Source organism: Vidua macroura, chromosome 9 (assembly GCF_024509145.1).
Source record: "Vidua macroura isolate BioBank_ID:100142 chromosome 9, ASM2450914v1, whole genome shotgun sequence".
Lineage (NCBI taxonomy): Eukaryota > Metazoa > Chordata > Aves > Passeriformes > Viduidae > Vidua > Vidua macroura.
Window position 1 is genome coordinate 12,186,829 of NC_071579.1, and position 13,861 is coordinate 12,200,689.

Sequence of the window (13,861 nt, forward strand, 5' to 3'; positions counted from 1 at the left end):
CTGCAGATCAGTATGGAAATCCTGGATATTTGCATCCTCTTCCTTAAATACAGTTTGCCTTTTTAAAGTTTTATTGACTTTTGTGGCATGCATTTTGTTGCAGAAATCTGTCTGTTTCTCCAGTAAACATCTGCTACACTTCTTTCAACATCTATCCTAAAGTTCTCCCTTACTCAGAGATGGCATGGACCTCACTCTGCAATTAAGGGATGTCTTGAGAATAAATGATATTCAATGTAAGCAAAGTTGCAGAGTCTAGCTGGGAAAAATCCTAACTTGTGGCATGGCTAAGACAATGCTGAAGTAAGAGAATTTGCAGAATGGGGACCAAACCCAGAGTTTTTGTGTTTCACCACAACAATCCTGGGGCACACATCAGAATTGCAGCTCTTGGGTTTTATATCCTATGGAAGCTGCGGCCTGGCAGAGCACCACAGACAGCACCTGCTGCTCACCCAGCCCCACACTCAGATGCTGTTTGCAAACTTAATTATTCCAATTCTGTTGAGATTAATGTGTATTTACCAAAATTTTAGCACCATGAGGTATCGAATACTAAATGCAAATATCATTATAATAGAACAATGTGGTCATAGTTGTAATAGTAACAAAACCAGCTTTTTTTGGTTAAGATAATTAAAGAGGACATCTATCCCCTTATTTTAAATATCAAAAAGACAATCAATTTTCAAATATTTTTCCCTGAAGTTTCAATAGCAGCTTGTTTAAATTTTTGCAAGTCATTGTAGCTGATTTAAATTAGCAGGATTAGTTTTCCTTTATACACTCATGGAACCTACACAAATATTAGATAAAAGACAAAAACTGTGTTCTCGCACTCACACTTGCACTGTGAAATGGTATTTGTATTTTCTCTGGGTATACTCCCCCGCCTCAAACCTCTCTGTCTCCTACACACACACAAATATCCTTTCCTTTCTCTCCTGAACAGATTGTAGCAAAGGAAGAGGTTTTCCTGCAAGTCTGCTTGCCTCATATTATCGTACTTCAAAATTTTCAATGAATTCATAGTGATAAATGCTTCCTGGGCAGAGAGTAATGAACACAAGATGCCTGCTAGCCTGAGGGCTCTGTATTAACCTTGCAAAGATATCTTCAGTTCTGTTTCAAAAGCTGTTTTGCTATTTCTGTACAGAGTTTCTTAGTTGGTGTGGTCTTCTGTAACCAGACCGATTTTTGTACTACCAGGTATCCCTGTGTGAGGTGACTGGCCTTGATAGTGCACTACTTTATGCTCTTCTTACTAAAGAGAGTGAGAATGACACTTCTGAGTTTGTCTGGAAAGGAACTGATTATGTAGGGCCACGAAGCAGGATCTATTAACACTCTGTGAAAACCGCACATATGATAGGGAAATTATTCTTAGAAGGAGTGTTTGTGTGAGATCTGGAGTTACATATTGAGGCTAGCTCTTGAATTCAGCTGAGCTGGATTTGGTGCAAGTCCTTAGATAATCAGACACAGGAGGTGTGATTCTGCTCTCCCTCTCTGTCAGTGTGGAGGCAGGCAAGGGTTTGAGTGCAGGGCTTTGCCTGTGCCACCACTGCGGGGGACAACCACAGGCTGTGGGATCATCCCACCACTGCTGGGGACAACCACAGGCTGTGGGGTCTTCCCACCACTGCTGGGGACAACCACAGGCTGCGGGGTCATCCCACCACTGCTGGGGACAACCACAGGCTGTGGGGTCTTCCCACCACTGCTGGGGACAACCACAGGCTGCGGGGTCATCCCACCACTGCTGGGTCTAACCACAGGCTGTGGGGTCTTCCCCCCACTGCTGGGGACAACCACAGGCTGTGGGGTCATCCCCCACTGCTGGGGACAACCACAGGCTGTGGGGTCATCCCCCACTGCTGGGGACAACCACAGGCTGTGGGGTCATCCCCCACTGCTGGGGACAACCACAGGCTGTGGGGTCATCCCCCACTGCTGGGGACAACCACAGGCTGTGGGGTCATCCCCCACTGCTGGGGACAACCACAGGCTGTGGGGTCTTCCCACCACTGCTGGCCCTTGGCTTGAACCTGGTCTGTTACATGGCATGGGTTATTTCCAGTCAGCCTTGTACTGAAATCTGTGAGTACTTTGCAGCAGTGAAGTGATGGGGACAGGTTAGAGAGATGAAGGATCAGGCCTCCTTTGATGGACAATTCTATTGAGCAAGGTACAAAAAGGGATTGAATTTACATCTATTCAGTTGTTAAACCAAAACAATGTTCAGCCTAAATTATCTTCCAGTTGAAATCACTGGGATGGTTATTAATGGTAATAGATTTATAGTGAGGGGACATCAAATAAAGCATGCAGAATAAGTTCAGAGGTTGGTACCGCCCCTGAAATTGCAAATTTTGCAGGAGAAAGTCACTAATACTATTTATTATTTTTGACTTGACTTGAGGGTGGTGGTTTCATATATTACATGTGCACTGTAAGTGCATCTAAATATATATTCATTACTTGAGAGGAAAAAAATCTGGTGTTTTCCTTTCGTATGATCTTCAGCATCTGCCCTGTAATTTTCTCATTTCCCCTACTTCCAGAAATGGGTTGTTTTAGCTCTTAGCTACCATGGAGCTGGCTATTGAGATGAAGAAAAAAGCAAATCAGATGCTAGCGAAGAAAGCAAGTCTTTGATTCTGTCTCTAGTTTGTGTCAGTGTGAAATCCTTAACACAAAGAAATGGATCAAGCTTTCGGTGACAGGGACCACACGGCTGCTTCCAGTGTCAGGGCAGGTCACACCCTGCAGACTCTCTTAGCACCTCCATTGTCAATGCCTGCATGTGCTTCTGGCAGGACTCTTAAACATGAACAAAATATAGAGCTTTTCATAGCAGAGTCAGAGCAGAGATGTTAATGCCTCATCTAATCTTTTGCTAGAATATCTGCCCTACAGCATGACAGCACTCCCTGCAGTGAATCTTTCTTCCCTTTGCAGCTCTTCCATTGAGGAATGATTGCAATATCAGATGCTCAGCATCAATTTCAGAACTTCTGAATTCTGTAGCAATTTAAAGCCCTGAGAAGCTCGATGATACTGGTGTCTTGTAATCCCTCAAATGGAGTGATCATTATGATCATAGGAGTAAACTTTCCATGCATTGTTAAACCTGTATTCCAACAAAGGATTACACACAGTGAAAGAAAATTCTTTGGAAATTTAATCTGTTTCATTGCAAGAGCCCCAAAACTCCTGCTACTGTTAATTATGCAGTTGTTCCTCTATATAGATTGAATTCACAGAAAAGGAACTGCTTTGATGAAGTTTGTTATCCCTCACCTCTGCTTTCCCAAACAGTATCACCAGAAATAAATGGAACAGAGGAAATAGTTATTGTTTTATTGGGTAACATCTTTTAAAATTTGGACTTCTTTGTGTTATGTTTTAGTGAGTCCAAACCAGTATTGAAAATTCTGTCTAGGAAACACCCAGTGAGATCAAAGGATTTTTTTTTTTTCAAGTAATCGTAATTTATTGATAGAATATTAGAAACTTTGAAAAGCCTGAATCTCAGACTATTTTTGGCACTTTGAATATCTTAAAACAGACAGTTTGCCTTCCCATGCTGCTGCTTAAGGACCAAAAGTCTCTTTCATTTCACCTTTTCACTGTATATGGCAAAAATAGAGTTGTTTGAAACCAGTGACGTACGGAAACAATTCATTTCCCAGCAACAGATGTCACCACAGCCAGCACAAACAGCCAGCTCAGCAGGGTCATGCAAGAGGGTAGAGTGTTGAAGGATAATTTTTCAAGCTCTATTTAAAAAAAATACAGCATGTTATTTATAATGCATTGTTTTTAGGTATGTACCTGCAATGTTTTGCTGGCTATTGCACTGGATGCCCAGTTGAAGGAAAATGAATTTATCAGTTGCAGATTTCTGCAGTTTTTTCTGACACTTCTGTTTACCTGAATGCTCTTGATATACTGCAGTTTTGTCCTCACACTAGTTTTCCCAGCCTTTTGTGTGACATGTTCTTGTGACTTTATACCTTCTGTGAGCTTCATGGGCTAATATTAATATGTAATATAAATATAAAATAGGAGCAATATGAAGCTTTGCTGTTTTGTAACTTATTGATTGATATATTCTTTTTTATCTTTGAAACACATTGTGAAAAGCATCAAGGACCAATATTTTATAACTTCAACATAAGTGTCCCATTTGTTCAAATCAAGTCATGAAGAAGACATTGGAAAACTTCCGGTTACTTGGGAGAATGGGCCCTTAGAAAATGGGACACTGTCTAGTTTATGAGTCTGCTTTGACTGGAAAACAGGATGTGTGATCCTTTTAGTTAGAGGCATCCTTGTTACCTGAATTCCTGACTAGAAAGCACAACTTCTTGGACAACTTCATTTATGCTGATCCTTCAAGATGGCCTTGTGTCAGCAAATATTTATGGGGAAAACTGAACATCAATGAAGGTAATACCAGTGCACTTCTGGAGGTGCCATAAGTTTTGCCAGAAACTCTTTCTGTGGCAGCTGTGCTGCACGGATGCCTTGTCAGTCTTTTGCCTTTCAGGGAAGTTTAAGGCTGTGCTGCTGAGAGAGAGGCTGTGCCCTGGGAGGGGGACCCACTGCAGGAGAAATTTGGTAAACTGAGAATGTCTACATGACTCTTGACTGAAAAGAACCACCAATATTTCCCATGTCTTGGTCAATGCTTTGTTTCATGTTGAACTATGAATTAGGAAAGTCGTGTCACAGCTGGGAGGGGGTTCTGCTGAGTGTGGGGCACTTTTGATACAGGTTATTGGTGGTGAAGGGACTGACACAAAGCGAGCAGGCTTTGATGCAGGGCAGCTCAGTGCAGTCTGAGACAGCTCTGTCTGATGGAGCAAAGAACCTAAGTGCCAAAGGTGATCTAAACAATAGGAGGAAGAAAAGGGCTAGTGCTGTCAGACACATACAACTGCTGAGGAGAAAAGCTATCCTGTAATACCAAGTAGAGAGAAATTCAATAAGTTCACTTTGTGTGTCAAAACATATTGCAGAAAAAACTATCTATAGAAGGTGGCAGCACAAGGGAATGAATGTAATCACAAAATAGTCAATAAGATAGAGTGGAAATATAAAATAAATGCTGTGTGGAGACAAATGGAGAAATATTGTTAGTGCCAGTAAACAACAGAGTACTTGCTGTCTTTCACAGGTAAAGCATGGAAAAATGTTTTGCATTCTCCTGAAAAACTCAGGGTGACTTAAAATGGTGAAGAAATAAATGGATAAAGAAAACAGCTTTGTGTCAAGGTTTCCGCTATGACTACAGAATAAACTGGAATGGTCTTCTGTTTCAGGAGCTGTAGCTTGAAAAGGTATGATGAAGTCTTATTGGCCACAAAAAATGGCAGAAACAGAGCAATAGAAATAACAGAAGTTCCAGCTGGGAAAGATTTGGAAATAGACATTGAGCTTCTTGTTGAATCTGAACAAATTTCATAAATTCAGAGAATCTCAAGAAAGAGTATCTTTTTATTTTGTGGAAAGAAGAAAAAAAAAAATCAGTGTTTCATTTATACAACTATTTTTAATTGTATCTTATTTAAGCATATTCATGTAAACTTCAAATATATTTAAATTTTTAAATAATTTGGTCTTAGATGAAAAAGATGGTCTTTGAAAATTAGAGGAAGGAGAAGTATCAAAGGAACACTGTATTACTGGATTATACAAAATGCCCCCAGAGAACTGAAGTAATAGATGAAGGGAAGTTATTTCTATCAACATGTTCCAGGAACTATTTCAGAATCCACACCTGATTAGGGAGACTATAACACCAGGGCTGCATTGCTGACCACATGATGGAGACGGTGACATAAAGGCAACAAGTTAAATGAAATTACACAGACTGTGCAGAGAGTTTACACAATAATGCATAACTTCATATGCTCCAACACATACAGCCTTAAATCAAGAAGTGACAAAAGAAATGAAGATTTACATACCATAAATGATTTCTGCTTGTACCAAGGAATCAGACAACCCACAAGAAGACAAGCTGATTTAGTTCTGAGGCAGTGCATAGGACATAATTCAAGAAGTAGTTATCAGAGAACCACTTCTGGACTGAAACTCAACATGTTTGTTGAGAAGGAAAAGGATTAAAAAAAATTCTGCAGTAATATTTAACTTTGAGAGAGCGAGGAAATGAAAATGAGGAAGTTAGATAAAAGGAAAGTGAAAAGAACATCCAAAAAGATATGCATGCAAACAGCATGGAAGCGGCTGGGGACAAGTGTATGAGAGGCTCAGAATAATCATATATAACTCATCTCTTTTTTTGTAACTTAAAAAAATTAGCTCTCCTATAAGCAAAAAAAAAAAAAAAAAAAAAAAAAAAAAAAAAAAAAAAAAAAAAAAAAAAAAAAAAAAAAATCCAAACCCCAATGCCAAATTGAAAACAACAGAATGTAGATGATTTTGGAAAGATACCCTTCAAAAGTGTAAATCTTCTCAATGGAGAAAGATATGGGGAAAAAGCATAAGATCTGCCAATTTAAATATAAACCACAGTATTTTGAGAATCAACTTCCTGTGGACACAGAAGTTGGTAATTCTTTTTTCTTAAAACTATCATACTAGAAGCAGGAGGCCCAGAGAGAAAACTGAGAAGACAGGTAATTGAGGTATTATTAATAATATTACTAATTAATAATTAATTTAATATTGAATACTAAATTAATTGTTTTCACTGATGTTCATAACAAAGAGAGATTCTCACCTGCTGAAGAATTTTCTCAAAGTCTGTTAGCATTTGAAGTAAATGGTATTGAACAAGAATTGCCATGAGGAAATGTTGCCCCAATAAGTATTTTACAGGAACTCAAATATGGTGTTTCTGAACTAACTATTGTAGCATATAACCTGTCATTTAAGTCAGCCTTGAGGCCCGAAGACATGTTTTAACTGTGGTACAGTCTTAAAAAAGGACTCAAGGACTGATCCAGAGAGTAACAAAATATAAAAAAAGCACATTTTTATGTCATCATAGAAGAGCCATGTTGTTGTCCTGTCTAGAATATCATGTGTACTTTTAGCCTCATCAAATAAAAAAAATAACATCATAGAACCAGAGGAGAAAGTAGAGATGATGAGATGTGGCATGGTTTTATGATAAGATGAGAGAGATCAGATTTGTCATTTAAAAAAAGAGTAGAGGGGTGGGTAAGGTCAGGTCTATGTAATGATAAATAGCGTAACAGATGTAAACAGAGGTGCATTATTCTTTGTTCCTTCCTTATCTTCCTGGCTTAACTATAGAAAACATTTAAGGCAAGCAAAATGAAATACCTTTCACTCATTGTCTCACTAAAATTTGAAATGTATTGCCATAAGGTATCACTGAGGTCAAGCTTATATTAGCTGGGTGTCTCTCTCTGTTCAGCAGCAAGCAACCCCAGCAGTCCAGCTCAGAAAGCCAGTTTATTTCATGGTAACTGAGAAGGTGAAGAAGAAATCCTTCATGCTTCTTGTTTGCCATAAATTCCTGCTGCTGCTGACTGCTGAAGTCAGGATCTGAGGGTAAGTGGAGTATTTGTCAGCTCAAACAAGGTTATGTTTTCATGATGCTGTCATCATCATCATCATCCCCAGAAATGACTACCTATTATTTACAAAATGTTTTGATTTTTGATGAAATTGTATATTTGCTGAAATTCACTGATGTTGTTTTAGCATAGAGGTGATATAACAAGCTTCAGGCACTATTTCAGTAGGTGCTAATTCCACTGTTCTGTCTGGTGTGTGCTCAGCTGACTGGGAATGAGGTAAAACTCACAGCAAGCTGAATTTAGCTAAAATCAACCAGGTAATCTCACCATATTTCCCAAACATAGCTTTAAACTATTAATTCTGTGAGCCACACTCAGTTTTTATAACAGGCGGAAAAAAGTGAATACTCTTACAAAATGTTTTTCCCTGCTTTTTGGAAGTTCATTTTTTTCTGCTCAGTAAGAATTTTACCATAATTTCATGCCCCCCACACTTCATGGTTTGTTACTTAGTCTATTACTCTCACATTTTACTTGATAAGGTCCTGCTTCCTATGATCTTCATTTTCGAGTTTTGATTCTTCACAGCTGCTGCTTTGAAGTCTTAGATAACATTCTGAGCATTGCACACTGCTCCTGGTTTTAAACTTTTCATTCAGCTGCATACATAACTCTGTTTCTCTCAAATAACTTTTTCAATAAATTGTTATATCTAATATTTTAAGACGAATGTTTTGCTTTTAATCAGGGCAAAACTGTGGACTCTTTTCTTAAAAGAAGCTAGTAACTTCTGTCAAAAGGTCATTTTCAGTCCTTTCTTCAAAGGAATTTAAGTCTGTTACTCAGTTCAGGGGGATTCTGAATCACTGTGTATTTCATATACACATGAAAGGGGGAACTGATGGTTGTACTTGTCTTTGTGCCCTCTCTTTCAGCACCATGATTTATTTTGTCCGAATCCTGTCCAGGACCAGGAAATAGAGCTGTCAGTAACTTCTTGCTTTGGATAATATAGAAGTGTGCTGGAATAGTACACATGTGTGTTGTGGAGTGGCTGTTAGCTGGAAACAAGCAAATGTAAAACCTCAGGTTTTGCCCTCACTTTCCCTCTTCAACACTTGATTTACAAGAGTGCATCTGAATCTGGACTGTAGGTCAACATCAGGGAAATGTTGCCTTCCCAATGTTTAGATCTTTAGTTAGTAATATAAAAAATCATGCCTGAGGTTTTTTTTACCCCCTTTTTTAAATGGACAGAAAATGAGCAAGGATCTCACACGCTGAACTGAGAGTGTCACTAATCTCAAGATAGTAAGGATGTATGAATGGAGAGCTGAGGGCACCATGGTTGGAGCAGTACTGCAGTTATTCCCACTATTTTCTCTCATCTGTGTGTGTTCTTTATGTGAAGAGTCCTAATTTTTTCATTCCTTAGCCCTTTCTGTGCAGTGTCCAGGGATGTGTCTATGGATATAAACATGTGGCTCTCCTGGAAGTTATTTACAACCATGTGAGAGCACAGATGATGTATACTTACAATTAGCACTTACAAATTGACACCTTGTCCAATTATACACAACGAGTCAGAAAGAAATGACAAACCTTTGCAAACATTAATCTTCCTTCAGAGTCATGATATGGGGCAGAATTGTAATAATGAAATATCCTTATTATACAAAACTACTTACAGATATTAGCAGTGCCCTTAGGTATAGGCAGATAAGAACCAGGGCTCCATGGTCGGCCCTGATAATTCTTCTTGCATTTTCCACAGTCTGGGCCCGTTGTGTTATGCTCACATTCACAAAGTAGTCTTTTGTTTTCTTCTTTACAGCCAGTAGCATGAAGGTTGCACTTACACCTAATTTTAAAAGGCAAAAATAAAACAAAGTGGAATATTATTTAGAGGTGAGGTGAGTTTAAGCTCAAGTTTTAGAAAAGCATGTCCTATGGCAACCGCTTGATTTCTGTGCCATCCCTCTGGTATTGTTCTACCATGAAAGCATGACATCACAAGGCATCCTGCATAGAGCAAGTTGCAGATCTTCAGCTCACATAGGTCTAAAAGCAGAAATGTCACTAAGACTCCGAGATGCTGAATCTTGTTTTCACTACTGCAGCTCCACTGAGAACAGATAAATGATTCATAATTTTTTTTACAGATAGGTCTATAATCTTGCAAAAATTCAAGAGTTGCTGTTCCCATGAGCAAAACAAGTCCTCTGCTTATGTCCTTACAGAATCTGGCCCAAATTAAGGTCCAAATTACACCCTGGGAGCCTGAGAAAACAGGCTTCATTTAAATATCCTCTGCAATACTGCACTTCAATAGAAGGAAAGCTCACTATAATGGTGTCTTGCCATTCTTGTCCAGCAAGTACTGTCTTGTTCAGAAAGGAAATTTCTTTTCCTACTTTAATTTAATATAGCTGTAGCTGAAGGTCAGACAAATTATTTTGGTAGGCACATTTAGTTTTACTTGGGAAAGAAACCCAATCAAGCCTTGTGACAAAATCATTAGATAAACTAGACTTTGCATCTGGTCTTAAAACAATTGTATTTTCCTTAAATTCCCCTCTTTTCCTGAAACTAGGACACTTACAGAATAGGAAGTTACTTTCATAAACAGTAAGGTATTTTCACCTCTTTCCATCCCTTTCCAATGGATGTCAAAACCAGCTAAAATCTATTTCTGTTTGGGGCTGGAGAGAAAACCAGTACTTAATGACCTTTCCTGTTTGTTTTCCTAATGACTGTACATCTAGTAATTTACAGGGTTCTCATGTGGGCATTTATAACCTGTTCCATACAGTGACCAATAATTAGAGCAAAACAACACGTGGAATGGCCAAGTGCAAATTAACAGCTGTCAAGCTGACTTCCATTTGGAAGGAATATGACCTGAAGCAATTGGCCACATACATATATATCCCCGGGGTAAAACAAGCTTGCAGTTGTCATAAGTAGCTGCTGGAGAGAATCCACAAGAATATGTAATACAGTAGATGTTGGAGCATTCTCCTCTGTGCTAGAAATGAATGAAACTGCTGTTATTTGAGCAATGCTTATTCTAAAGAGAAACAGGTTCAACACCTTTAAAATTGAAATGACCAAAATGTATTCAGTATGGTGGACAAGAGAAAGAGTAATTTTTAATCAATTTACAAAATGTGTGCGCTTGAAGACTAAATCAATTGTGAATTTTTAGTGAGTTGCCGTAGCAGAATGAAAGATGCTTGTCTGGCATCAGTGAATGACATCTATCTGTTCACTAGACACTGAACATTTTGGTAAAGTGTACTGCTATTAAAAAAGCCATGGGTTGCTGTCCACAGGAATATGAAAATGGAACACTCCAAACAGGACAGATATAGAGTAAGAACAAGACCAAAAAATAGAGGAGAAAAGCAGGAGAGACTGTCAAGTAACTAGAACAAATTAGAGAGAGGAAGGGACTGGATTTCTTTCAGAAGCAGATTTCTGTTTTATTGTAGGGACTCAGTGTCAGAGGCAGCAAACTAATCTAGGCAAGACGAAAAAAGTGGTTGATTCTGAGGAAAAGCTGTAGTACCTAGTGCTCTGAAAGGGTGCTGCAGACTTGTACAGGAACTGAGGTGGGGGAAGATAAAGGTTTATCCATCTGCTAATTGGAGTAAATATTCACAGCTCTTTTAACAAGCACCTGAAAATAAAAAATAGTTGTGTCACAAAATCTTGTGCAAAATCTCTTTACACTTCTTAGATTCTGTGCTTGTCAGATGTTCCTGAAGAGAGACTGACCCTTCCTTAGTTTTGCTTGCATGGGTAAAAGTCTTGGATGGACTCTGGCTTTCTCCATCCTCCTCTGCTTCTATCCAGTCCTGTGCCATGCCTCTTCACATATATATGCAAAACATATGGATGTATTTATATGTATGGATATATATACACATACACAAATAACTCCCATATAGCCTCACCATTTCCTTTTACTGCCCACTTGCCCTAATCCCTCTGTGTCCCACCAGGCTGCCTCCTCCTTTTCCTGATTTCCCAGGCAAGAGATTTCCCATGGGCAGCACAGCTCTGCTGCCTGTCCTGGGGCCTGTTTTTTTAACTTCTTAGGTCAAGACTGCTGCAGAGGAAGTGCTTGTCAGCCCAAGGTGCAGCACCCACACCCACACCAGGCAGCTGTTCTGGGGTGCACGTGGCAGGGTCCTGCACAAGGCGTCTCGTGTGACTGCAGGCACCAAGCCCCACCGGACAGAGACAGTGAGACATCCTGGAGGGCTATGTTTGTACCAGATACAGGCAGCTTTGCACAGAAACAGCAAAATGCATTTTCTTCTAGAAGTAGCTGGCAACCTCCTGTCAAATTTTAAAACCCTATTAACTGAGATTTAAAACCTACAGCCCCCATATGGGCATTCAGCTTAAATACACACAAAATACACAAAATAGGGAAATTTTAGCCAGTTAGCTTCCTAAATGGAAGAATTGCTAAATGGCTTTTCTTGTCCTAAACCAGTAGAATAATCAAAGATTCATTCAATCAGTGCCTTTATGCAGATCAACTTATTTATATGCTTTATATGTATTTTTGAAAGCTTTCCCAGCAGAATTACTCAGAATGCTGCATCCCCTCTTAAAAGAAAATTCCAAGTAATAATAAAAAAACTGAAAAACCCCCACCAAACCAAGCTCCAATGAATGCTGCCCCCCTCAAAAAAAAAAAAAAGGCAAAAAAAAGCTATGTGGAGAGAGTAATGTAGCCTTCTAGGAGTATGATTTAAAGAGAATAAGAGAAACAATAAGTTTGATCACTGGAAAAAAAATAAAGGACTGATCTAAAACTTTTGTAGGCAGAGGATAGCCCAAATCTAACGTTAATAACGGAGCAAAAAGAGAGCCAACAATGGTGAATTTCCAAATAATCCTCAGAATACTTGAAACTTAGCTGCGTACACTTTCTACTGAGAAGAAGATAAGGAACAAATGTGGTCACTATGTTTTACTACAAGACTAGCTAAAATGAAGGTTAAAAGTACATTTATATTAGAAATGTCAAATTTGACTTAATAAGAGTTAGTTATACTAGTCACAAAAAGAAATGTTTAAACCCCCCCCACTAAACCCAAACCACAAAAGATCAGTTAATGTGTGTTAAAAACTTTGCCTTCTTAGTCTATAGGCAACAGAAAAGTTGGGTTTGGCTCATGATTATTTTCATACAAGTATAAAAAATCTGTAGATTAATAGAATCTGAAATGATTGAACTTATAGTCTTGTTCGTGTCAGCAACTATATATACAGAGTAAAAGAGTGGAAGCCTAAGTAAAATAAGATGTTCGGAAGACTGAACCAGCAGCTCTGATTCCCCTCTTGCACCATTCTTTTTCGTTGAAGCCACTTGACAGATCTTGAAGAGATTGATCATGATTTCCACTGCAAATCAAGGACGTAGCTGAACAGTGAATGTGTGTAAAATGCCGGCAGTGCTAAAACTGAAAGAGAACAAGAAGCATCTGTAGAAAGCAAACGGGAGGGTACTGTGTCTGGGGAAAACCAAGCCAGTATCAAAATCTGTGGTGTACGTGGAGGGAGAAACAGGGAAATAATATTTCATATGCCTTTGGTTTTTTATGAAGGGTGCACTAGGAATTGGGCAATCTGTCCCAGGGACCTCATCAGAGTGTACATATGCACAGTCTCAGAGACTTCTGCAAAAGAAATGCGTGTTGTGCTTGAGGAACAGACTTCTCTGGATGACTGAGAGAGGTAAATGAGCATAGCGGGGCTGAGAGATGACTAGAGTACAATAAAAACCTGCTTCTATTTGCAGGATAAGCAGTAAGGAAAACAGAAATATTTAGGGTTACAGAAAGAAGGCTATTTTGGTAAAAGCAGCACCCAGACAGACCATGAGAGTGCCACTCTTTTGATAAGATCCACTGGATTGTCAGTGGTGTGAAAACAAAGCAGCACAGTCTGGACTTTAGGAATTTCAGCTGTCAATCAGCTGAGCACCACTGATCTGGGAGTTGACTTGGGCTCCCAGCAGATCACTCAAGATGTGCAATCAGCTTCCTATGGAGGATACCCAAATTCATCTCTTTCGTATGGAAGATTACCTTTCTTTTCTACTCCAGAGAGAAGGAAGGATTTTGTTATCTTATATGAGTATCCATGGTGATAAATTATTACTGAAAATCCTAGGTGCCATTTGTAATTTCATTAACCACTTACTTTGAAGGCTGTTCCTAGCTGTTACTGCTGTCAATCTGAAATACTAACAAAAGCTTTAATTACATACAAAACACATTCAATGCAACAATCCCATAGACTGTGTTGATGCTTCC

General features: G+C 39.0%; 1 protein-coding gene across 1 annotated transcript in view; it reads right to left on the reverse strand.

The window, feature by feature from the left end:
* The window catches only part of NTNG1 (netrin G1), a gene marked incomplete at its 3' end in the record, with an annotated part of 150,370 nt that overhangs the window by 47,265 nt on the left and 89,244 nt on the right, over positions 1-13,861 (reverse strand). Inside the window, exon 4 of the mRNA XM_053985411.1 lies at positions 9,212-9,384. Coding sequence (XP_053841386.1) covers positions 9,212-9,384 — 173 coding nt within the window. The remainder of the gene's footprint in view (positions 1-9,211; positions 9,385-13,861) is intronic.